The sequence below is a fragment of the Peromyscus eremicus genome, chromosome 15, assembly GCF_949786415.1.
Source record: "Peromyscus eremicus chromosome 15, PerEre_H2_v1, whole genome shotgun sequence".
NCBI classification, from domain to species: Eukaryota; Metazoa; Chordata; class Mammalia; order Rodentia; family Cricetidae; genus Peromyscus; species Peromyscus eremicus.
Window position 1 is genome coordinate 71496015 of NC_081431.1, and position 23358 is coordinate 71519372.

Sequence of the window (23358 nt, forward strand, 5' to 3'; positions counted from 1 at the left end):
CACACAGGTCCAACCCCCTGGGCAGACATACCCCATCCAAGGAGCACAAATGCCTGCAGGCTCTTCCTTTCTGAGAAGAAGGAGATGGCGAGGAGCGTGTGTAGGTAGAGGCCCTCCACCAGCAGCCACGCGTAGTTGGCCATGATGCAGTACTGGAAGAAGACCATGACCAGCTTACAGCCCCCCTGGAAGAGACAGGCATGTGAGCGTGGGCGGGGTGACTGAGCCTCCCTTGGGGAACTGCTCCCACAGAGAATAGCACTACACTGTAGGAGGCAGGAGGCAGGCCCAGAGTGAAACCTGAGGTGCACAACTATCTCCACAGGACTGTGGAGGTGACCCAGTGGGTGAAGTGTGTGCTGGCTAAGCATGAGGACCTGAGTTCGATTCCCAGAACCCTCATTTTAAAAAGGCAGATACAGTAGTGTATGCGTGCAATCCCAGCACTGGGAAGTTAGAGACAAGCAGGTCCCTGAGGCTCACTGGCCAGTCAACCTAACACCCTTGGGGAGCTCCAGGCCGGTAACAGACCCTGTCTCAAAAAATAAGAGGCAGCGTCTGAGGAAGGTATCTGAGCTTGACCTCTTATCCCCACATGCATGTGCACACTCATGCACAAGCATATATATACACACACAGGAATGAACACTCAAGGGTTCTCCTGAAGCCTTCCTTGGTCAGGAGACCAGGCCCACAGTGTTCTCTAGAGCCTACAAGTCCCCAGGCCCAGTGAAGATGACCTAGGATGTGCCAGAATCAGGAAGTGGATTCCACTTGTGAACTGGCCCTGAGCCTTGGTGAGGAAGACACTTGCATTCCTCCAGAGAAAACCACCCAGTACTGACCAACACCTTCATTTTCCAAGGAGGATACTTATAGACTAGGGAGGGAATGGGGTACTGAGTCAAAGTTAACAAAACTGCCTTTTCCTCTTCCGTGTGTGTGTGTGTGTGTGTGTGTGTGTGTGTGTGTGTGTGTGTGTGTGTGTGTGTACTTTCTGGAAGATAAATAAAAAAGCAAAATCTCTCAAAATGAAAATAAAATGTTTCATCAGCAACCTTCCTCCTTGCCCAGAATGTGGATGTGAAACTTGGAGCTGTAACACCCATATTGCAGCCCTGAGGTAAAAGCCTGAGGCCGCAGGCCCACATCCGGGCAGGACACACAGAGGGAAAGGTTGTGGAATGCTAGGGCTTCTTCAGCAGTGAGCTGTTTATGGTGGGCAGTCAGGGACCCCAGGTGACACACAGTGTGAGTGCCATGACTTAAGCGCCATCTAGACAGTGGGAGGGAGAAAACGGGTCGGACTCAGAAAATGATGTTCTTCGGAAGGCCTGGGTAGGCAGACATTCAGGCAGGAACTCACCTCCCAGACTTTGCTTTGTCTCTAGCTGGGAGTTGTCAGGGGTCCAAAGGAGAAGCCTAACCCCAGGTCTAGTTCCCAGAGTGGCTGGTCCACTCTGAGGCACTGGGGATTAAAGGCAGACTCCGCCAACTCCCGAAACACGTGACTTACATCACACTTCCAGGGCCGCAGAACCTTATAGAACCTCCTGGAACTTCCATGTCCTGCCAAACACCTCCTTTGACCTGGAGCATCTGTGTAATCTTAGTGGATGCTTGCAAGAAGGACAATGGACTACGGGGCTTGGTCCTCTCCAAGGCAGTCTAGGACACTTAGGCACATTACCCTATGGGTGTTACAGTAGGTGACGTCATCGGAGGGGAAGAGGACAGCATCCTTGATGAAGATGGACAGGGCGCGCAGGATGAAGGACACGAACAGGTGCATGTGGATGTAGTTTCGGGTACAGTGCAGCCTCCTGTCAAGAGAGAATGCGGAGCTGCAAGACCATGGAAAGAGGGGCTGGTGCTCTGACAGGGTGCACCTGCCCCTCCCTGCCCCTTCCCTTACATGGGGAAACCAAGCCCTGTCACAGCCCTCAGGTCCCATCTCTCTCTGTCGATGAACCCGCATGAGGGCACAGGTCCCGAGGTGGGTGGTTACAAAAGAAAAGAAAGCCAGGCGCAGTGGTGTGTGCCTGTAATTCTAGCATGTGGGCGGTGGAGGCAGAAGGATCACCTCGAGTTCTAGGCTAGTAGGGGCTACACGGCGATACGGTGACTCAGAACAGACCAGCCGAGAACAGAGTAACATAATCACTGGTTTTGCAACAGCAACCTGTCTTAGGCTCTGACCGAGCACTACCTCCAGCTCCTGAATTTTCTCCTGTGCAGGTTTGTTACTGGTCCTCCCTGTATTTTATTTTGAGATAGGATCTTAGGCAGCCTAGTCTGGCTCCCAATTGCCTACATAGTGAAGGACGACTATGGACTTCTGATCCTCCCACTCCACCTAGGGTGGCCACAGACCTGTGTCACCATGGCCAGTTTATGCAGAGCAGGGATTGAACCCAGTGCCTTGTACTTGCTAGACGGGTATTCTACCAACTGAGCCACACCCCTAGCCCCTCAAGGAAGCCCCTCAACCTTTTAGCTTCTCTGGACTGTACTGGATAAAGAATTGTCTTCGTATACACATTAAATCCGGGGCTGTCCAACTACAGGGCATACATATGTTTACATACAATCATTTTGCGTGACATTCTAACGGCACATTGTCATCTACAAAATTTACTGGTTTTTTTTTTCTGAGTTACAAAAAAAAATATGTTTTAAGTTTCGAATTTTGTGTTGAGCCACATTTATAGTTGTCCTCAGCTCCACAACCAGGCAACCCACCCAGACCTCCCTCTTTCCATCCCAAGAAATTAGGAAGACTTGAGAACTGTGTCCACAAGGGCTGGGGGTGCTGGAGAATGGGCCGTATGTTCTTACCGGAAAGAGCACAGGATGCTGAGGGCGACCAGGAGCATGGCCAAGGAGGAACTGTAGCCTACAGTGTACATGACCTTGAGTTTCAGCAGGTATGCATGCTGCAGAGAGAGGCACAGGTCAGCCCTACCTGCCCATCGGCTGTGGCTGGCCCTTCTGTGTCCCAGAGCTCCAGCTCGAGGCAGCATTGGTCCCCACAACCTTGGCGACTATTCCGATGGCCGTTGGTAGGTCCGTCCCTTTACCAGCACTATGAATTCAAGACTTAACTGGAATACTTTCAGAGACAAGCTGCTCACTACTTTTGGAGGAAGTCATTTGGCATACAAAATGAAAAATACCAGAATATATATTATATATAGTATATAATTATGTATATGTATGTATGTATATTGAGAAAGGGTTTCATGTATCTCAGACTGGCCTAAAACTTCCTGTGTGGCCAAACTTCCTGATGACCTTGAACTCTGCCTCCACTTCCTAAGTGCTTGGATTACAGGTGTCATGTGCTGCCATATCTGGTTATAAGGTACTGGGGGCCAAACACAGGGCTCCGTGCATGCTGCGCAAGCACTTTCAACGTAACTACACCTCCATCCCTTGTTTTGTTTTGAGAAAGGATCTCATATATTCCAGGCTGGCCATGAACCCATAATATAACTGAAGATGACTTTGAACTCCTGATCCCCCTGTTTATACCTTCTAAGTGCAGTCATCAAAGGTGTATGATAACAGTCCCAGCCAGAAACTTTTTGTTGTTGTTGTTATTTTTCAAGGCAAGGTTTCTCTGTTTAGCCCTGGCTGTCCTGGAACTCACTCTGTAGACCAGGCTGGCCTCAAACTCAGAGATCCACCTGCCTCTGCCTCCCTAGTGCTGGGATTAAAGGCGTGCGCCACCACCGCCTGGCTCAGAATCTTTTTGAGTAGCACTCAAAGTAGCTAACTTTTGCATTCCACCTATTAGTCTTTTCTTTTTTTTCTTCCTAGAACCACCTAAAATAAATTAGTCTTCTAGAGGAAGGCTGTCTGTCATATGTAGAAAAGTTGTGATTGTAAGAAATGTCTTGTCATTTTCCTCCCATTGTCCCTCGATTACCTCCTCTGCCTTCATGGTCTGTTTTCATCTCTCTCCACATCCTTCACCATCCAGTTCAATTAAAATGGTGAGGTTTGTTAGTGCCCTTGGTTAAGACACGCAGGGGCTGAAGCAATGGCTCAGCACTCAAAAGAGCTTGCTTCTCTTCAGAAGACCCAAGTTTGCTTCCCAGGATCTATGTCAGGCAGTTCACAATCGCCTGTAACTAACTCCAGTTCCTGAGGAATCTATCTGGAGGTAGAGGTTGAAGGATCAAAAGTTCAGAGTTCTTCCCGGCCACACAGAGAGATTAAAGCCGCATTTGACCACGTGAAAGTCTGATAGAAAAGAAATAAAGCAAGCCACTGGAATTTGCTATCTGTGCAAAGCATTTTTTAAAAATTGATTATCATGTTCTGGGGGTCTTGCTTGGGACCTGAATTTATATATCCTGTGAATGGATCTTACAGTCACATTTAAAAAATCTGTGGAGCCCTGTAATATAGTGAGTTTGAAGCTAGTCTATGCTACACAAGACCTTGTCTGGAAGGAAAAAAAAAAGAGGATATCAGGCAATCTGTGCTGTTCAAGTTCTTATCTTCATTAAAAATAAGCTTTTGAGCCAGGTGGTGGTGGCGCACACCTTTAATCCCAGCACTCGGGAGGCAGAGCCAGGCGGATCTCTGTGAGTTCGAGGCCAGCCTGGTCTACAGAGTGAGTTCCAGGACAGGCACCAAAGCTACACAGAGAAACTCTGTCTGGGGTGGGGTTGGGGAGCTTGTGGTGGGCTGGTAGGGTCGCTCTAGTAAAGACACCTGTGGACGAACTTGATGGCGCTATTTCAGTCCTTGGGCTCCATATCATAGAAGGAGAGAACTGATTATAGCAAGTTGTCCTCTGGTCCCCGGAGCTGTGGCACAGGTACCAGCCCTCTTCCCCCATAACACGAACAAAAACGTGTAATAAAAAAATGTGGTAAGGAGACGTATCACGTGTCAGGAGGTAACTCATATCACGTGTCAGGAGGTAACTCATATCACATGTCAGGAGGTAACTGACCTTGGTTTCATGGCTCTGAGCAGAGGTGTGATTTCCCCTCATCTTTTTCTCTCCTGGCATTTTCTACAGTGGCTAAGTGCTGTTCAGTAAGAGTGAAAAGGGGAATTATGATTCTAAGGCATAAGAACTGTTCAGGGGACCTTGCTGACTTTGCACAGCAATGGTCTTGGGATCGGAGTGGCCCACAGTGTCACACAGTAGACAGCAGAGAAACAAGACGAGCTTCCAAACCCAAGAAGGCCAGCCTGTCACTCACCAGCTGTGCAACCTTGAGCAAATTACTTAACTTCTCTGAGCCTCCAGTTCTTTGTCTACGAAATGCGAGTCATATTATCTCCCTGCAGGCTTGTTGGAAACAGGAGGAGGCTAGTAGATGGGGTGTGTCCACAATGCCTGGCATTCAGAAGACCCTCAGCACGTGGTCCTTCCCCAGCACCATCCACTCCTCAGCATGAGTCAGCAGGGTCAGACGGCAGGTATGAGTTAGCCTCCAAAAATAAAAATGGGCTTATTTTCTCTTTCACCAACAGAATGCTCTGAACAGGTGGCCATGTCACTGGGCTGTCATGAGTGAAAGTGTGTTATTTTAAGAGGCACCTTATTGAATCTTCAGGGCGCTTTTGGAAGACGGTGATCGGCGGCATCATCCGAAGTGCACAGGACCAGCCAAGCGTGTGGGGTGGCAGAGTGGTGACAATTTATGGGGAGAATATTAGAATGATTGACAAAATGAAAGACAACACTTCCTGTGTAAGGTCTGGTGGAGGAAGCTTCGAGAAAGCATGTAGATTGGACGTTTTGGCATCAGATGACCCTCGACGTGATGACTGTGTGAGGTGGAGCCTCCCTCCCTCAGTAACTGGGGTGAAGAGAAGAGCTGTGGAGGGTGATGAGTTGCCTTAGATTAATGACCTAGAGTCTGGGACACCAAAGAATCGTGTAGGGTTGGTGTAAAGACCAGCTCCAGCCACATAAATTGGGCATGGTGGCACACGCCTGTCACCCAACATGTGGGAGGCAGAGGCAGGAGGATCAGATGTTCAGTCACTTCAGCTACATGAGGAGTTTGAAGCCATCCTGGGCTGCATGAGACCCTTCCTAACAAAAACAAAATAAGATAACGTGGAATGCTTGTGGCTGGGAGTGGTTTGGGGAGCTGGGGAGGGGAAACGGAGTGGTTGGTTCAGTAGGTGTGGAGCGTCCCCTCCCTAAGATGACAAAGAGTTGATCAAACGCTTGCCTAGCAGGTTAAACGCTCTGAGTTCAAGTCTCATCACCACATTCATCAGGCATGGTGTAGCATGCCTGTAATTCCAGCACTCTGGAGGAGAAGGCGGAGGACCAGGAGTTCTAAGTCATTCTGGGCTATTTAGGGAGGCTGAGGCCAGCCTAGGTTGAACAGGAGTTCTAGGTCATTCTGGGCTATTTAGGGAGGCTGAGGCCAGCCTGGGTTGAATAGGAGTTCTAGGTCATTCTGGGCTATTTAGGGAGGTTGAGGCTAGCCTGGGTTGAACAGGAGTTCTAGGTCATTCTGGGCTATCTAGGGAGGCTGAGGCCAGCCTGGGCTATATGAGGCTGCTTTAAAAAAAAAAAAAAAGTAAGGAAAGAAAAAGATCTGTGGAATTTCACAAGTTCTTGGCTCAACCTGTTGGTGTGCAAATCCAGCTCCTGAGTTCATGCTCTTAACCACTACCCCATGCCCTTTCCTTCATTAGGAAACTTGGCACAGGGAGGCCCACACCACTGAGGGTGGCAGTCTGGTCTGGTGATGCCTATACCAGTTCATGGGAGCCCAAGAAGGCACAGGTTGACCGTGTGAAGTGTCCTGGCAGAAGAATTTGTCCTATTCGGTACCAAGTGACCTTCAGCCCCGATTTCCTATCTGTGAAGTCTGACTCCAGCATGACCCTGACTCCCAGGAGCTCTCATGTGACCCTTGTTCCCTCAGCTTTTAACATCTGCAGCTGTGTGTTGCCCCTAGAGGGCTCAGAGTCCAGGAACATCCCGGCTCTCTGTCCTGGGTCAAACTCAGCGTCTCTCCCTTGGAGCCTGGCAGTACCACCTGTTTGCTGTCCCTCTACCCAGCTGACAGTGAGTGTCTCCTATTCAGAGACAGACAGTCAATATTTTAGGCTCAAAGTACCACACAGTCTCTCACAACTACTCAGTTCCATCCCTGTCACCCAGAAGCAGCCTTGCGGAGCTAATGGACTTGGCTATGCCCCAACAAAACTTCATTTGCCAAAGCTGGTCATGATCCAAGGCCACAGTCCGGCAATCTTTGCTCTAAGTAGGAGCCCTAGACATTGTAGACGCTTAAGGGGCATCTGTATCTGGCCTTTCTCTCAGGCTGAGCACACTACTGACATTCGTCATCACTCTAGTGACATGGCCAGGAAGGGGACCGGAAAAGGAAGGAAGGAAGGGAGGGAGGGAGGGAGGAGGGAGGGAGGAGAAGGGAGGGAGGGAGGAGGAGGGAGGGAGGGAGGGAGGGAGAAGGGAGGAAGGGAGGGAGGGAGGGAGGAGGGAGGGAGGAGAAGGGAGGGAGGGAGGAGGAGGGAGGGAGGGAGGGAGGGAGAAGGGAGGAAGGGAGGGAGGGAGAAGGGAGGGAGGGAGGGAGGGAGGGAGGGAGGGAGGAAGGGAGGGAGGGAGGGAGGGAGGGAGGGAGGGAGGGAGGAAGGAAGGAAGGAAGGGAGGGAGGGAGGGAGGGAGGAAGGAAGGAAGGGAGGAAGGAAGGAAGGAAGGGAAAGCCAAGCAGGACCTGTCATCATCAGCAAGTGGAAGGAGGAGGGGTTTTAACAAAAAGAACAAAGTTCCAGCATAGATGTGGCTCGGCCTGACGAGCGCGCTGCTTGCCTAGTGTGCACAAAGCCCTGGGCTCCATCCCCCACACCCTGTGAACTAGGTGTGATGGTGCATGCTGATAATCCTGGCACCCAGGTCCTCTCTGACTCCATGTCCTTCCTGGACCTCATCCGGCGTTCACCCACCCACACGGCGGTGCAAGGTGACAGGCTTACCCGTCTCTCATTAGAGGAGTCATTCATGTTGACCCCGCAGGCCAGGTCAGGCCTGGGGAAGGTTTCTGACCAGCCATCCCACGTGCAGTTCCTGAACAGAGACCCTGAGGGTGACAAGTGGACAGCGGATGAGTGGTGGGGAGCAGGCGATGGAACCGTGACAAGAAAATCTCTGGGAACATGAAAGTATTACCGTCACTTTATAAGTGGGCAAATTGAGGCACGCAGTGGTGCTGTGACTTGCCCACATCATTATCTCAGTAAATGGAGAATGAGAGTTGGATCTGTAGGGCTCTTCACATCATGCACAAATTCCCTTTCTTGCTCACACCCCAGTTCTGCTGATATAATAGGTGGGTCCTGAAACATCTGGGTGGATGGTGAGGACTTGGTTTCTGTTACAGTGAATCCTTAGGGTCTCAGAGCTCTCTCTCTCTCTCTCTCTCTCCCTTTCTCCTTCCTTCCCTCTCCCTCTCCTTCCGTCTTTCTGTCTCCTTCCCTCCCTCCCTCCCTCCCTCTCTCTCTCTGTCCCTCTCTCTCTGTCTCTCTCTCTGTCTCTCTCTGTCTCTCTCTCTCTGTGTCTCTCTCTGTCTCTTTCTGTGTGTGTGTGTGTGTGTGTGTGTGTGTGTGTGTGTGTGTGTGTGTGTGTGTAGGTCAAAGGTCAACCTTGGGTCCTATTCCTCAGATGCCACCCACCTTGGCTTTTTGAGACAGTCTCTTACTGGCCTGGAGCTTGCCAACTCGACTAATCCAACTGGTTAGTGAGTCCCAGGGATGCACCTGCCTCTGCCTCCCTGACGCTGGCATTACAAGTGCATTTTACAAAGGTTCTGGGGATCGAACTCCGGTCTTCAAGCTTGACCACTGTGTCCTGCTCACCTCACCAGATGGAAACCATGAGAGGCCATCGAGTCAAAGCCTGTCAGGCAGCTGCCCCCCAGGGAAGGAATTGGGTTATTATTCCGTTAGCTGAAACACTGAAACTGTCTGCTGGGATAGCTGCAACTGTGTTTGCCCTCCATCCCTGCCGGGCACAGTGCTGCTGGGTAATGGTTTCCCAGAACCAAGAGTGTTGTCCAGAGTCCTTGGGCACCAACACTGGCTTACTACACAGGCAGAGTAAGGCATGAGGTTGGCAGACCTGGGCTGAGCTCTTTTTGTAGAGAACAGGGTTGAGTTTCCCACTGCGTGAGGTACACCAGGAGGCAGGATTTCCTACTGTGGGGATGCATGGGTGTCCTTGTGTATGTGCACATGTATGGCTCTGGGGAATCTCACCAGGGACTCTTGCATGCTAGACATACATTCTAACACCTACCCACCCCTGTCCCCCACCTGACCTTACAAAGTCAGGATCCAAAGACAAAGGGAAGGAGTCACTGGTCAGGAAGGATCCACTGGCCAGGAAGGAGTCACTGGTCAGGAAGGAGCCACTGGCCAGGAAGGAGACACTGGCCAGGAAGGAGTCACTGGTCAGGAAGGAGTCACTGGCCAGGAAGGAGTCACTGGTCAGGAAGGAGACACTGGCTGGGAAGGAGACACTGGCCGGGAAGGAGTCACTGGTCAGGAAGGAGACACTGGCTGGGAAGGAGACACTGGCCAGGAAGGCCTCCTACAGTTTCCAGAAATTTCTCTCCTTGTTCTGAATGACCAACTGAATTTTCATTCTAGTCACTGAGGACCTGTGTCCGTCACAGGCTGAGGGTGCCATCGCCAAGTTCCATGAATGAGGGCCCTGTCCAGTGGCCCCTTCACAGCTATTGCTGGGGCTGGCTTGGTCTCTCCTAGTGACCCCAGGGCCTAGGCTGCTGTTCGTGGTTTGGGGTCCAACAGGCTCCACTGAGCTGGAGAAACACTATCAGCTTTTCTCAGACCAGTCGCTGTTCTAAACTCCTTCTGTACAGATGCGTGTCTCACCCCACAGCCCAGTGAGGGAGCCCTGGATAACAGTGCCCACGCAGGGTGGGTCCCATTGCTAGTCCTTTCCCATCAGGAAACTCCCTGTGGTCCCTCCCACAGAGGCTCCTAGTCTCCGAAGGCTGTGTCTTTAGGGCCCTAGACATGTTCAGCCTTCCAAGGTTCAGGAGGCCTGAACCACCAGCCTAGAACCAGCCGAATCCCAGTTCTCTGCCCAGGGCCGTGTCTTAGTCTTAACGTGACTTTACAACAAATCACTCTCACCATAGTCGGGATGAGCAGGATACAGCCTGTCACAAGAAAGTGCCCAGGCTGGTGTCAGCCAGAAACGGCCTTCCCACAAGAGGCAGGCATGGGCAGGGTGTAGCGTCTTAGCATTCTAGGGAGGGGTGAAAGAGCTTTGGAATGAAGTCAGGGAGCGAGGTTGGGGGATGGGAAAGAATGATGGTCAAATGTGGGCTGACTGGATAGAAACACACCAGAGCCAAAGGCTATGGGCACATGCTGAGATGACGGCTCCCTGTGGGTCCAGCCCAGCACAGCTGCCCACCTGTCTAGGGCCCTCTATCCTCAGGGACCCAGGAGCATTCCCTAGACCTCTGACTGTGACTCGGGTTGACAAGGCTATGTGGTGCCTGTGGGGCACCCCTACGGGACAGCGAAAGGATGGACTCTCTCCCTGCCGTCAGCTCCACTCACTTCTCCTGGGATTCATTCTTAACGGGGACAGTGAGTCGCTCATAAGCGCCCTGAAGGCTTACATGTGCACGTCTGTGTGCACACGCATTGCAGTTCAGGGGAGAACCTGTCCAGAGCCTCCATTTGATTCTCCCTGGGTCCTATCTAAAAGGCTGGATAAGCACCCGGTCCTACCCAGAAACGTGTGTGTGTGTGTGGGGTGTGTGTGTGTGTGTGTGTGTGTGTGTGTGTGTGTGTGTATGGGAGGGCGGAGGGGAAGAGAGAGATTGGGGATTGAACCTAGGGCCTGGGGCATGCTAGGCAAGAGCTCTTTCACTATTTTTTCCCCCCTGAGACAGGGTTTCTCTGTGTAGCTTTGTGCCTTTCCTGGAACTCACTTGGTAGCCCAGGCTGGCCTTGAACTCACAGAGATCCACCTGCCTCTGCCGCCGCCTACGCTGCTGCTGCTGCTGCCGCCGCCGCCGCCGCCGCCGCCACCACCACCACCACCACCACCACCCAGTCTCTTTCACTAAATTTTATCTCTAACCCTCTTTAACTGTGTGTGTGTGTGTGTGTGTGTGTTTATGTGTGTGTGTTTATGTGTGTGTGTGTGTGTGTTTATGTGTGTGTGTTTATGTGTGTGTGTGTGTTTATGTGTGTGTGTGTGTGTGTGTGTGTGTGTGTGTGTGTGTACAAGGAGGCCAGACGGTGACATCAAGTGTCTTCCTTGGCCACTCTTCACCTTATTTTTTGAAGCAAGGTTTCTCACTGAACCTGAGCTCACCTAGTATTCTAACCTGACTGGCCAGCAAACCCCAAATCCTAATGCCTCTGCCTCCCCAGCACTGCAGTTACAGCGTGTGCCTCTGCGCCCAGCTTTGCCCTGGATGGTGGGATCGAACTCAGGTCCTCGTATTGTGTAGTAAGTACTTTGCCAACCACGCCGTCTCCCCAGCCCCTTCTTTTACTCTTTATTTTGAGACAGAGTCTCACTGAGTTGCTCAAAAAGGCCTCAAACTTGGGATCCTCCTGCCTCAGCTGCAGAGGAGGCTGGGATTACAGGCCCATAGGATCATGTCCTGCTAAATACACTTTAGACAGGAACTTTGAAAATACCAGTACTGTTTTCAAAGGAAAATAAATCAAAGGAATGTCTCCTTGAAGGAAGATTCTAGCCCGGGCATGAGAACTATCTGGGGTAGAAATCAGCCTGCAATTTTTCTAGTCACTCAGATGCCTGTCTGGGCCAGTATGAAGATTGTTGTGGCAAAGAACTCCTTAGGAATTAACTCCAGAATGCATTTTCCTTGTTCAAAAGGAAGCTGTCTGAACAATGACTGGTGTCCACGAGCATGTTCCTCTGGGGTTGGGGACACACTATGGGGAGCCTTCCCCTCTGGAGGGCCAGAGGACAAATGTCCAGTCGGATCCGAGATAGAGCTATGGGACAGAAAAGTTCTTGGTGACTAGCAGGCCCAGACAGGTCCTGACCTATGCTCTTGGGTCAGCCAACGCCCTGAGGCTAGGTAGGAGTCCACCCAGTGAGCTGATCTTCCTACCAAGCCGGGAGCCAGGCCAGCACCCAGAAGGCAGGGCCTCAGGGTAAACCTGCGGTCCCACAGCGACACCGTGTGGCAGCAGGCCAAGCTGCAGCAGAAGAAAACTGGGCTGTGAATCACCAACAACTCAGAGGTCTTCCAGTTAATGAGGAGGGCAGGAGTTCAAGCCGTTCAGTGGGAGGGCTGTGATCGGGCAAGCCTCGGTCACCGTTGTGCCCACAGGTGTGCCCGCTCTGAGAAGGCTCTGAGGGCGTGGCTGGTAGAGAGGACAGCCACAAGTCCTTTTCAGCAGGAACCTGGCCAGCACGCTGTTCCAAGCCAACCATGGGGGCGTGAGTGGCCCGAGTCCTGAGCTTCACAGACCCAAGTGCCCACGAGGGGTCCTGACAGGAAAGACCATTGATAAGATTGAAGGTGTAAGCATGACAGGAAAAGGGGGCTAGCGTGGAGGTTCCGAGGTTAGTGAAGAGAATATGAGAGATGGAAGAGAGGAGAGGGATCAGGAACAAAGGAAGGTGTTTAAAACTGACTCCCAGGGCTGGGGAGAGGCCGGGTGGGTAAGAAGCTTGTTGTGCAAGCATGAGCACCCAGGTTTGGATGCCAACACCCATGAAAGCCGGGTATGGCAGCAAGTGCCGGTAATCACCCCAAACTGCAGATGTACTCAGGTAAGGCATCCACCAGGAGGCCAGGGCACCCAGGGACACCTCCGGTTACCAGCAAGGCCCAGAATAATGGGCACAGAAAGTGAGTGTTCTAGAGGCACTCGGCTTCAGAGGCTGGCACTGTGGGGTATATGAAGTAAGGTGGCTGGTCACTAAGAGAACAGAAATATGGAAGAAGGGAAGAGGGTTCCTAAACTGGGGACACAAGGCACATCTTAGCCTCTGCTGCCTCCTCTTTCTCCTCTTCCCCTCCTGGTCTTCTCCTCCTCCTCTTCCTCCTCCTCCTCCTCTTCCTCTTCCACATCCCCCATCTCCTCCCCCTCTTCCTTTTTTATTATTACTTTTTTTGGACACCTGTGTGGAGGTTAGAAAACTGCTTGTGGGAATCAATTCTCTTCTTCCATTATGTGGGTCATGGGGATCGAACTCAGATCCACAGACTCGGCAGCAAGCATCTTTAGCATGCTGAACCACCTCCCTGGTCTCAGCCTTCTTCAGACTTCCCTAAAGACATTGTCTCCTGGTTCCTTCCATGGGACCCTGGAAACTGTGCTCTCACACACCCACACATGGATTCCAGTCTCCAGAGATTTCTCCTGGTCATTTCACCCACTGCTTGTCCTCAGAGATTCCTGGCGCCTGAGTTCTCATCCAGGAGCCATTTCAACCTCTGGTCAGGGCCCTCGGTGCTGAATGGTTACCATTTCTGCCCGTGAGCATCTGGAGGAACTTCGGACACTGCACTTCCACGGTCTGTGCCGGTGCCGCGGAGGGCCAGCAGTTCATGTTGTCCCACAGCCCCTCACAGCCTGCAGAGAAGAGCCCCACGCTGGATCAGGATGGAGCCTGGACCAAGGCTGCCACCATCACCACCCTTGAACCCCAGTTCCCATATGCGCTGGCTCCTTGAACTCCACCTTTCCAGGGTTGGGGCATGCATGGAAACCAGGGTCTTGCAAGAGCCATGCCTCTGAGAGATTTCTTCAGTTCCTGGCTCCTAGATTTCAGAACCTTTCAAAGTAGCACCACCAACCAGAGGCCCAGTGTTTAACATGGGAGCCCATGGACACCATTTCCTATCAACTCCTAACAGTGGGGCTGGAGATGTGGCTCAGGTGCTGGAGCACCTCCTAGTGTACCCAGGAGCCCTGGGTTTGGTCCCCAGGACCACAGAAGCTGAGTGTGGTAGCACATGCCTATAACCCCAGTAGGGAGGAGGCAGTAGAATCAAGGTCATCCTCAACTACATAGAAAGATGGAGGCCATATAAAATTCTGTCAAGAAAACAAAACAAAACAAAAACATTGCCATCCAAGTAAAGGGGCTCCCCCAGGACAGAAACATGTCACATGTGACTTACCTTCTTACCTCCCCAGACCTCTGTACCCTCTGATGACCCATTCATCCTGGCCAGGCCCATCCCTTGTGTTACACACACACACACACACACACACACACACACACACACACACACACACCTCCTTGCCTCTTCATCCTGGCCCCTGAGCCTGCCTGGGGTTGACCAATGCCTCGACACAGGTCAGGTGGTTGGAGACTATAAAATGGCACCAAACGGTGAGCTAGGCAGACACGTCCTGCCTCTGTGTTTCCTGGCTGTGCTAACTCAGTAAATCACCCCTCCTCATTCTACTTCATGGCTTCTACAATCACTGTAAAGTGGGGGTTGAATCATATGCCTTGTGTTCCCCCCACAAATACCAAGCCAGAGAGTGTAGAAGGCCCAGATGAAGACATGGACCTGAGAAGTTGCAGAGATGTCAAGGACAAGTCTACATGCAGAAGGGACTGTGCCAACACTGATCCATCCACCAGTCCATTGGCCACATACCGAGGACCTTCACTATGCCAGGCCCATGGGAGGCCCGGGAACTCCAGTTATGAACCACCAGATAAGCGTCTGCTCTTGGGGACCCTCTGCTTGGTGGACAATGGTGTTTGGAAACTAAGTCAATAACTGCCTCTGTCACTGTATGCTGGAAGCTGGGGTACTCTGGACCCACAGATCAGGAGGATGGGAAGGCTGAGCAGATTCTCCAAAGTCCTGATGCACATAGAGCAGCATCTTTGGGGAGTTTATGAGATGCAAGATTCTGGGTCCGACCTCCCAATGGCTAAATTAGAGTCCTGTAGACCAAAACCCAGAGAGTTGTGAATTGGACATGTTTCCAGCTGCTTCCGGTGCAAAGTAAGGGGCAGAGCCTCTGTGGTGGGGCAGGTTACCATGGGGTAATGATGTCATGAGGACACATAGCATGGTTGGACTGATGCTTGAACATTGTCTCCTCTCTCTCTCTCTCTCTCTCTCTCTCTCTCTCTCTCTCTCTCTCTCTCTCTCTGTGTGTGTGTGTGTGTGTGTATGTGTGTGTGTGTGTGTGTGTGTGTGTGTGTGTGTGTGTTTGTTTGTGTATGTCAAGTATCCCAGGACAGCCTTGAACTCAATATGTATTTCAGGCTGGCCTTGAACTCCTGATCCTCCTACCTCCATCTCCTGAGTCCTGAGATCACAGATTGGACCACGGTTCTAGTTCATTTCTGTTGCCACGATACAATAGTCTAACCAACAGTAACTTAGGGGAGAAGGAGTTTACTGTATTATACCTCCAGGTTAAATCACAGTGGCAGAACTTGAAGCGTTTAGTCACATCGCATCCCCATCAAGAGCAGAGAGGAATGAATGATCACACGCTTGCTTCCTTTCTCGCTTATTCTCAGCTCAGCTTCTCCACTTTTATACAGCTTGGGAGCCCTGCCTAGGGAATGGTGCTGCCCACAGCAATCAGGGTCTTCCCACACCTATCAACTCAGTTAAGACAGTCCTCCACAGACCAACCCAGTCTCTTCTCAGGTGAGTTGAGCTTGATCAAGTTAACAATTAAAGCTAACCATCACAAGCGCCATGGCACACCCGGGGATGGAGGCCAGGGATTCACGTGTGTTAGATTATCCACTGAGCCACATCCCAGACCTGAGTGTCTTGATATGAATAGAAATGTCCCCTATTGATCATGTACTAATCAGTTGGTCCCCAGCAGGTGGTGCTGTTCTGGGAGGTTCTGGAAACTTTTTGAGTGGGGCTTAGTTGAATGGAGTAGGTCACTCAAGGGCAGTCTGTGAAGGTTTTGCACAGTACTCAATCCCTTTCTTGTGCTCTGCCTGTGGTCCACCATGAAGCGAACAGTATCCTTCTGAACATGTTCTTACCACCATGGCCTTCTGCCTCACCACAGGCCTGAAATCAGTAGGACCAAGGACTGCAGATGGAACTCTCAGAAACAATGAGTCAAAATAAATCCCTCCTCTCTTGGGTGGTTTATGTCAGAGCAACAAGAAAACTAATACAGATAGGGTTCTGTGGGGCAGCAAACGCGTCTACAAGACCAAGGACTAGGCATTGGTCCTCTGAGGAACCCAGGAGGTGAGTTACCCTTAGATGCTTCTGAATCTTCACCCAGCATCTCACAGTGAGCCTGGCAGGTGGAAAGCCCTGTGCATTTCTGCTTTGAAACTGCCACAGAGTGTCTGTCTGTCCTACCATCCCAGAGGCTGCTCTTCCTCCAGCCAGTCATGAATGTTCCCTCCCCATCTTAGAAGGATCTTCCCAGGTGTCCCTGGGTATGAGAGTCCATGTTCACTGTCAGCTTGATAGGCTCTATAATTGCATAGGAGGTCAACTTCTGACCTGTCTGCTCGAAGTTCCAAGATGGAGTTCATAGAGGTGGGAAAAGCGACCTTGAATGTGAGCAGCACCATCCCACGGGCTGGGGCGAAATAAGAAGGAGAAAGTCAGCCGAGCATGGACATGCATCTCTCTCTGCTTCCTGACTGTGGATGCCATGCAACCAGCTGCCTTATGTCCCTGCTGCCCGCCTTCCGCACCGTGATGGACTGCGATGCAATGTGAGCAGCTACCTCAAGACCCCGAGGCTGTGCCTACCCTGCCACGATGGACTGTACCCTCAAACTGTGACCACGTCAGCCCTCCTTCCTTTAGCTGCTTTTATCACAACAATGAGAAAAGTAACGGAACGGGTGTGATTTGATCCTGGCTGGGTCCTTCCCAGAAGATGCTGCTCTCTATTTCCAGCATCCGGAGTCCAGGAGGCCAAAGAGGAACCTGTGTCCCCTTCCTTAAGCACACATTTCCAGGTGGCTGCAGGATGCAGCCTCCTTGTCTACTCAGTGGCTTCTCCAGTACTTCCAGGGCCTATCAGTCACCTGAGAAGAGGGACTCGGAGCTGTGTGGGGCTGGCCAAGCCACCAGGGCACTAGCCAAAGGCTCCAGTCCATGTGGTAGATGACCTTGTCTGCTTGGTCAGACAGAATGAGGTGTCAGAATGTCTGAGAGCCTTCTGGAAGTCATGTTGGGCAGGGACCACAGAACAGTCAACCTAGAGCTGACTGAGGCCTGGTAAGAGTGCCTGGGGTAGGTAGGAACCCCTGCCAGCTGGCTCAGAGACACTCAGTCAGCCCCTGGCTGGGGTGGAACCATGCCAGGCTTGAGCAAGGCGTAGCAGACACTCTGGAGCTGACTGTCCCAACAGCCCAGGTGTCATGGAGTGTCATGGGGTTTTTAGAGGAAGAACAGAGGACTCCAGGGTGGGGGCACAGTGACAAATGCAGGGGGACTGATAGAGTGGGAATCCCACACAGCTTTCCTATCTTCTCAGCCCAGGGAAGGGTGACCCTGCCAAGCTGCCCCTCCACAGCACACTTACTGAACACCCACAGATGCTTGTTCAGCCAGTTCAGCTCCACCCTCGGGGCAAAGAAGGTTAAGAGCAGACCCAGGAATTCCTGGCTGGTGAGGAAACTGTCTACATGGAGGCCCTAGCTTTTGGGTGGTACTTTGAACAATTTTTATATTACTAGTTTTGTGGGGCTTTTTTTAAAAAGAGAATTTACTATGTCTTCAAATGGTGAAAAAAAAAATAGTTAACAGGGTGCTGGGGCTTTAGCTCCATAGGGGGAGCACTTGCCTAGTGTATACACAGCCCCGAGCCTTAGCACCACATAAACCACCGCATAATGGCACAGACCTCTTATCTCAGCACTCAGAAAGTGGAGGCAGGAGGATCAGAAGTTCAGGTCATCTTTGACTACCTAGTGAGTTTGAGGCCAGCCTGGGCTACATGAGACTCTGTCAGGAAAGAAAGAAAGAAAGAAAGAAAGAAAGAAAGAAAGAAAGAAAGAAAGAAAGAAAGAAAGAAAGAAAGAAAGAAAGAAAGAAAGAAGGGAAGGAGGGGGGAGGGAAGAGGGGGGAGGGAGGGAGGGAGGGAGGGAGGGAGGGAGGGAGGGAGGGAGGGAAGAAAAGGAAAAAGGCCCAAGCCTGCTGGAAAGCCGTACAACTGATGTGATGCACGGCCCAGAGAAGAACGGCTATGGAGATGAGACCACAGACAGCCTTGCAGAATGCACTTCCCCAGCCATGTGCACACGGGCCCTGTGGCCAGGGATAGGGATCTGTTAGTTACTACCCACACAGAGCAAAGTTTGAGGTGTTTTTGAGAAACTGCCAAGGTTTATGTGTCAGCCACCCCAGGAGAACGGAGTTAAAATAAAGGCCACAGTGAAGAGACAATGTTCTGTGGCCACCCAGTGGAGGGTGTAGGCTCCTCTAGATTTGGAAAGTCCCTGAGTCGGCTGCAGGCCCAAGGCAGACACCCAATACCATGTGTGCCTGCGTCTTGCCTAGAGATGGCCCCCAGAGGCTGGTCTAGGGTGAAGCTGGACAGGGATGTGGGAGGCCAAGCTGGAGGACAGAATGTGGCTTTGGGGATCTTCAGGGCCCCAGCCAGCAGGGTCACAGAGAGGCAGCCCTTGGGCAACTTTCACTTTTCCCTGCGCTGACCCACAAGGGCCACCCTTCAGTCCCTGGCTTATTTTTAAATCAGCACAGATGGCCTGATGATAACCCGGGACTATTTCTGGAGCATATGACAGAGGAGTCGGAGCAGCCCTGCTCTGGGGCCCTGCATCTGCTGATGGAGGTCAGCAGGGAGCCCACAGTTCCTCCTTGCCCGATGAGAGCATTTTAGAACTTGATACAAGAGACTGCATAGTATGACCAGTGACAGGAGATTGTAACCCTCCAAGGGGGTGATTTAATATGAATTTTATCTCCATAGAAAAGTACAAGAGTACAAAACGTCCCGTGCCTTCCCACTCATGCTATGGGGAGATCAACCCTCTGGTAGAGATAGAAGAAAGTGCTAGCATGCTCCACTTGAAGGAAACAGTAGGGCACCAAGGTCCAGAGAGGCACAATCTTGCTGGAGGTCACACAGACCCTATGTGACAAAGCTGAATGGATGCCCAGTTCTGTTAGGACCACAGAACCTACAAATATCTGGCCACCATACAATCTTTCCAGAATATTCTTCTTGTAGGGAGAGTCAGAAACATCCCCCAGCCCACTCTGAGAGGGTGATGGCTTCTGTAAGCCAAGGAATAAACATCCCAGTAGAGTGGCGACCAGGAGGTAGGGGGAAGGGTCATGATCCTGAGACATTCCCACGGAGTGGACTTGGTCACCTAACTCAACAGATCTAGAGAGTTAATTTTTTATTTGTTTTAGTATTCCAGGCTTGGTGACACTCCGTGAGTGGCATTTCCTGTCATTTATCTAGCTTTCAAACATTAACCTCTACCCGAGAGAATCAACAGCTTAACCATTAACCCCAGGCCCCCAGCAGAGAGTCCCCTGACCGCTCCTGAGTGAGCCAAGATGGAACCTTGGGAGGGATCGAGGGCTGAGTTCCTTGGGAACCCACTGAGGTCACAGGGCAGGATGAGGAGCACACCTCAGTCCCTCCTCAGAGCATATGACACCTGCCTGGTTCTAAGAACAATCCTCAACCGTGTGTGTGTGTGTGTGTGTGTGTGTGTGTGTGTGTGTGTGTGTGTATGGTGTTCCAGTGTATTAGTGTATGTGTGTTCTTGTGTATTTGTGTGGTGTGTGTATTTGTGTGTGTGTGTGTGCACGTCTGTGTGTGTTCCGTATGTGTGTGTGTTACTGTGTATTCATGTGTGCGTGGGTGCATGTGGAAGACAGAAGACAGCCTCAGGGTACCACCATCCTGTTTGTTGAGTCAGTGTCTCTCCTTGGTCTGGGACTCGCCAACATGGCTAATCTGGCTGTCCAGTGAGCCCCGGAACCTGTCGGTGCGTGTGCCTCCAGTCCGGCACCAGGATTGCAAGCGCATGCCACCGTGCCCGGCTTTTCAAAACCGTGAGTTCTTGGGATCTGACTCAGGTCCCCATGTCTGCAAGGCAAACACTTAGCTGACTGAGGCACCTCCCCAGCCCCAGGTTCTTTTCTTAATGACACACTCTTAGATGGCAGACTGCAAAGAAGAGAAGAGGACAGGAATGCAATTAGCACTTAAATACAAAGTTATAATAGTGTTGATTGATAATAATGGTAGGTATTTATTGATTGACTGACTGACTGACCGACCATGGTGCTAGGCATTGAATGGAGGGTCTTGCCCTGTCCCATACCCACTTTACCACACTTATCATCATAACTCTGAAGCAGACATGATAGCCCCATTCTAGAGATCAGGGAACTGAGCCTCAGAAGGTTAAATAATTTGCTACAGTCACACAACCAGTGAGTGCCCGTCAGCACTCCCTAAACAAGAAAGCTTGGGTGATTAGCGGTGCCCTCTTTGGAAGCTGGGAGTTGAAGGGTGCTACACATGACCATGTTTGCTAAGATGCTCCCTGGTAGGGCTGGAGAGGTGGCCCAGTGGTTAAGAGCACTTATTGTTCTTACAGAGGATCTGGGTTCAAGTCCCAGCTACCACATGGTGGCTCACAACCATCGATAACTCCTGTTCCAGGGGATCCAATGTTGTCTTCTGACCTCCTCAGGCACCAGAAATGCCCAGGGTACACAGACATACTTGTAAGCAAAATCTCATGCATATAAAATAAAATAAATAAAAATTTGAAAGTGTAAAGATGCCTTCTGGCCCTTACAGGGCTTTCAGAGAGGGGACATCAGGAGTCATCCAGCAACGGAAGACATGTGTCTCTATCTGGTGCTGAATGGAATCCTCTCAGCTTGGTGCTCTCAGGCAGGGTCTCTTTTGAGCTTCTTGGTCTGCACCATCAGCAACAGGTGTGTTCTCTTCAGCTGTCCTGACACCATACTGCCCCTCCCCCTACTGATCACAATTCGCCAAGAGTATGGATTTGAGAACAATGACCCTGGGAAGCACTTCCCACCAGACCTTTGCTTTGGGTTGGGGAGATGGCCCAGTGAGTAGCATGCTGGTTATACCAACATGAGGACCTGAGTTCAGAGCCCAGGACTCACATAAAGCCAGGTGTGAAATCACACATCTATAATCCCGGAGTTCCTGGGGGAGGAAGAAACAGAAAAGTCCCTGGAAGTGCTCTGGCCAGCTAGCTAGAGTGGCATGCACGGCAGTGTTGAAGCTTGTCTCCAACAAGGGCCAGTTGTCCTCGACTTCTACACATATGCCCTGGCATGTGTGTGCCTACGCACACACACACACACACACACACACACACACACACACACACGTATGTATCACACACACACACCCCATACATACACACACACTCAAAGACTTAAAAACTAACAAAAAACCTCACCTTGATAAACTGTGTGCAGAAGCAGATGGTGAGAAAGCATTGGCCATCTCCAGAGAAAGGAGGTCTGACGCTTCAGAGTCCATGTAGACCATGGACCCGATCCCTCAGCTGATGGAGCAGACAAACCTGGACCCACCCTGGACAGCCCACCTGCGGGCAAGTTCCCCACCCCAGATGACTGGACAGGATCCACCTGCAGAGTGCCCCCGGGGTGGGGAGGTCTCCTACCTGATACTGTCTCCAGCCCCAGGTCTCCTGTCTTCTCTGAGGAGAGTCCCTGCAGGCACTGGGCCCGTTCCTCTTGCAGCACTCGGAGCACGTCACACAGTCGGGGCAGAGCTCCAGCCTGCGAGGGGAAAATTAAGAGTGTCATCAGTGTCCGTCAGCTGCTGATGGACCCTGACTCCTCAAGCAAGAGCAGGCAGGCAGACCAATGATGGTGAGGGCGGGAGCGTCGACTCCCGCGTTGGTCTCTCCAACATTAGCTCCGACACTGCAGTGGGATGACCTCCTTATCTCTAGAAAGACCTAACTCTCCACCGGCCTCCTCATAACCACTGCTCGGTAAGGAAGGGGACCTTTGCTACCTCTAGGACAGGGTCAAACTCATCTCTGTGGATACCAGCCCTCCACCTCATGGCCAGGAATGAGAGAGAACGAGGAAGAAGAGCGTCTGGGGTCCTGCTCCCCTCTTCAAAGGTACACCTACGATGACCCGGAGGCCTCCCATTTGGTCCCCACTTAAAACTTCCACCATCTCCCAACAGCGCCAAGCTTGGGTAACTCTTCAACACCTGGGAGTCGGGGAACATTCCAGAATCAATTTTTAGAAAAATAAAAATAAAAATTTAAGTGTAATTCTAGCAAACATGCACAAACTTGTGTGATAAGAAATATATAATGTTGATAGCTCTGTATGGGGATGTGCATGAGTGCAAGTGCCCCTAGGGGCCAAAAGAGGGCGCCAGACTCCTGGAGCTGGAGGTTCAGGTGGTTATGGAGCCAGGTTCTCTTGCTGAGAACCAAACTGTGCAGTATAGTTCTGCTTCTTAGCCCCAGCTCTCCAGCCCCAGCTCTCCAACTCTTAAGCCAACACTATTTCTTGGGTTATTGGGATGTCCCAAACTTCCTATTAAGGAAGTTAAAGATTTAGATGTTTTAAATTCTCCCTAGAAGTATTTCTCACCCCCGAATTCCGTACACTCCGTTCACATCACTTTTAGTGAAAGCAACGCTCAGTGTTTATAATGACTTCTTTTGACAATGAGATATTGTTAGCTGTTGAGGGGAGTCCCACAAGAGGATTATGTGTCCCTGGGCATTGTGTCCCATCCCCCTCCCCCCAGGTCGATGATTTTTTGTTCCGTTCGATTAGTTTCTGTGTACCGGTGCTGACTTCCCGTTTCCCCCTCCCCCTGTTTTTCTAGAACCCCTGCTGGTTGAATGATGCCCATCTGAGCCAACCCTCCAGCCTTTCATCCTTCTGAACTTTTTCCTTCCATTTCCTCTTGGCAATCATCCCATGAAAGAGTTCCTTGATAGTATCTGGGGAAGCTCTTTTTACTGTTTTGTTCTCTTGTGAGAACACACATGCCAGGCTAGCCTTAAACCCCCTGTGTAGCCAAGGGTGACCTTGAACTTCTGATCTTCCTGTCTCCATTCTACTCTCCCCCCATGCCCAGGGCTAACAGCCTCTGGGACTTGAACCCAGGGTTTTGCGCGTGCTAGGTAAGCATTACACTAACCGAGCCACACCTTTGGCCCACTTTTATTTTTTAATTTTCCATATTTTAATTCAATTTTGTTATTGCCGGGGTATGTCCTGTACTAATTTGCTTTTTTAAAAGATTTATTTTTATTTATATGTATGTACCCGTGTGAAATTATGTGCACTATGTGCA

General features: G+C 51.1%; 1 protein-coding gene across 1 annotated transcript in view; it reads right to left on the minus strand.

The window, feature by feature from the left end:
* The window catches only part of Sctr (secretin receptor), a 49346-nt gene that overhangs the window by 14837 nt on the left and 11151 nt on the right, over positions 1-23358 (minus strand). The window contains exons 2-7 of the mRNA XM_059280203.1: positions 21686-21803; positions 13513-13620; positions 7990-8093; positions 2839-2936; positions 1691-1823; positions 32-185 (exon numbers count right to left, since the gene is read on the minus strand). Coding sequence (XP_059136186.1) covers positions 32-185; positions 1691-1823; positions 2839-2936; positions 7990-8093; positions 13513-13620; positions 21686-21803 — 715 coding nt within the window. The remainder of the gene's footprint in view (positions 1-31; positions 186-1690; positions 1824-2838; positions 2937-7989; positions 8094-13512; positions 13621-21685; positions 21804-23358) is intronic.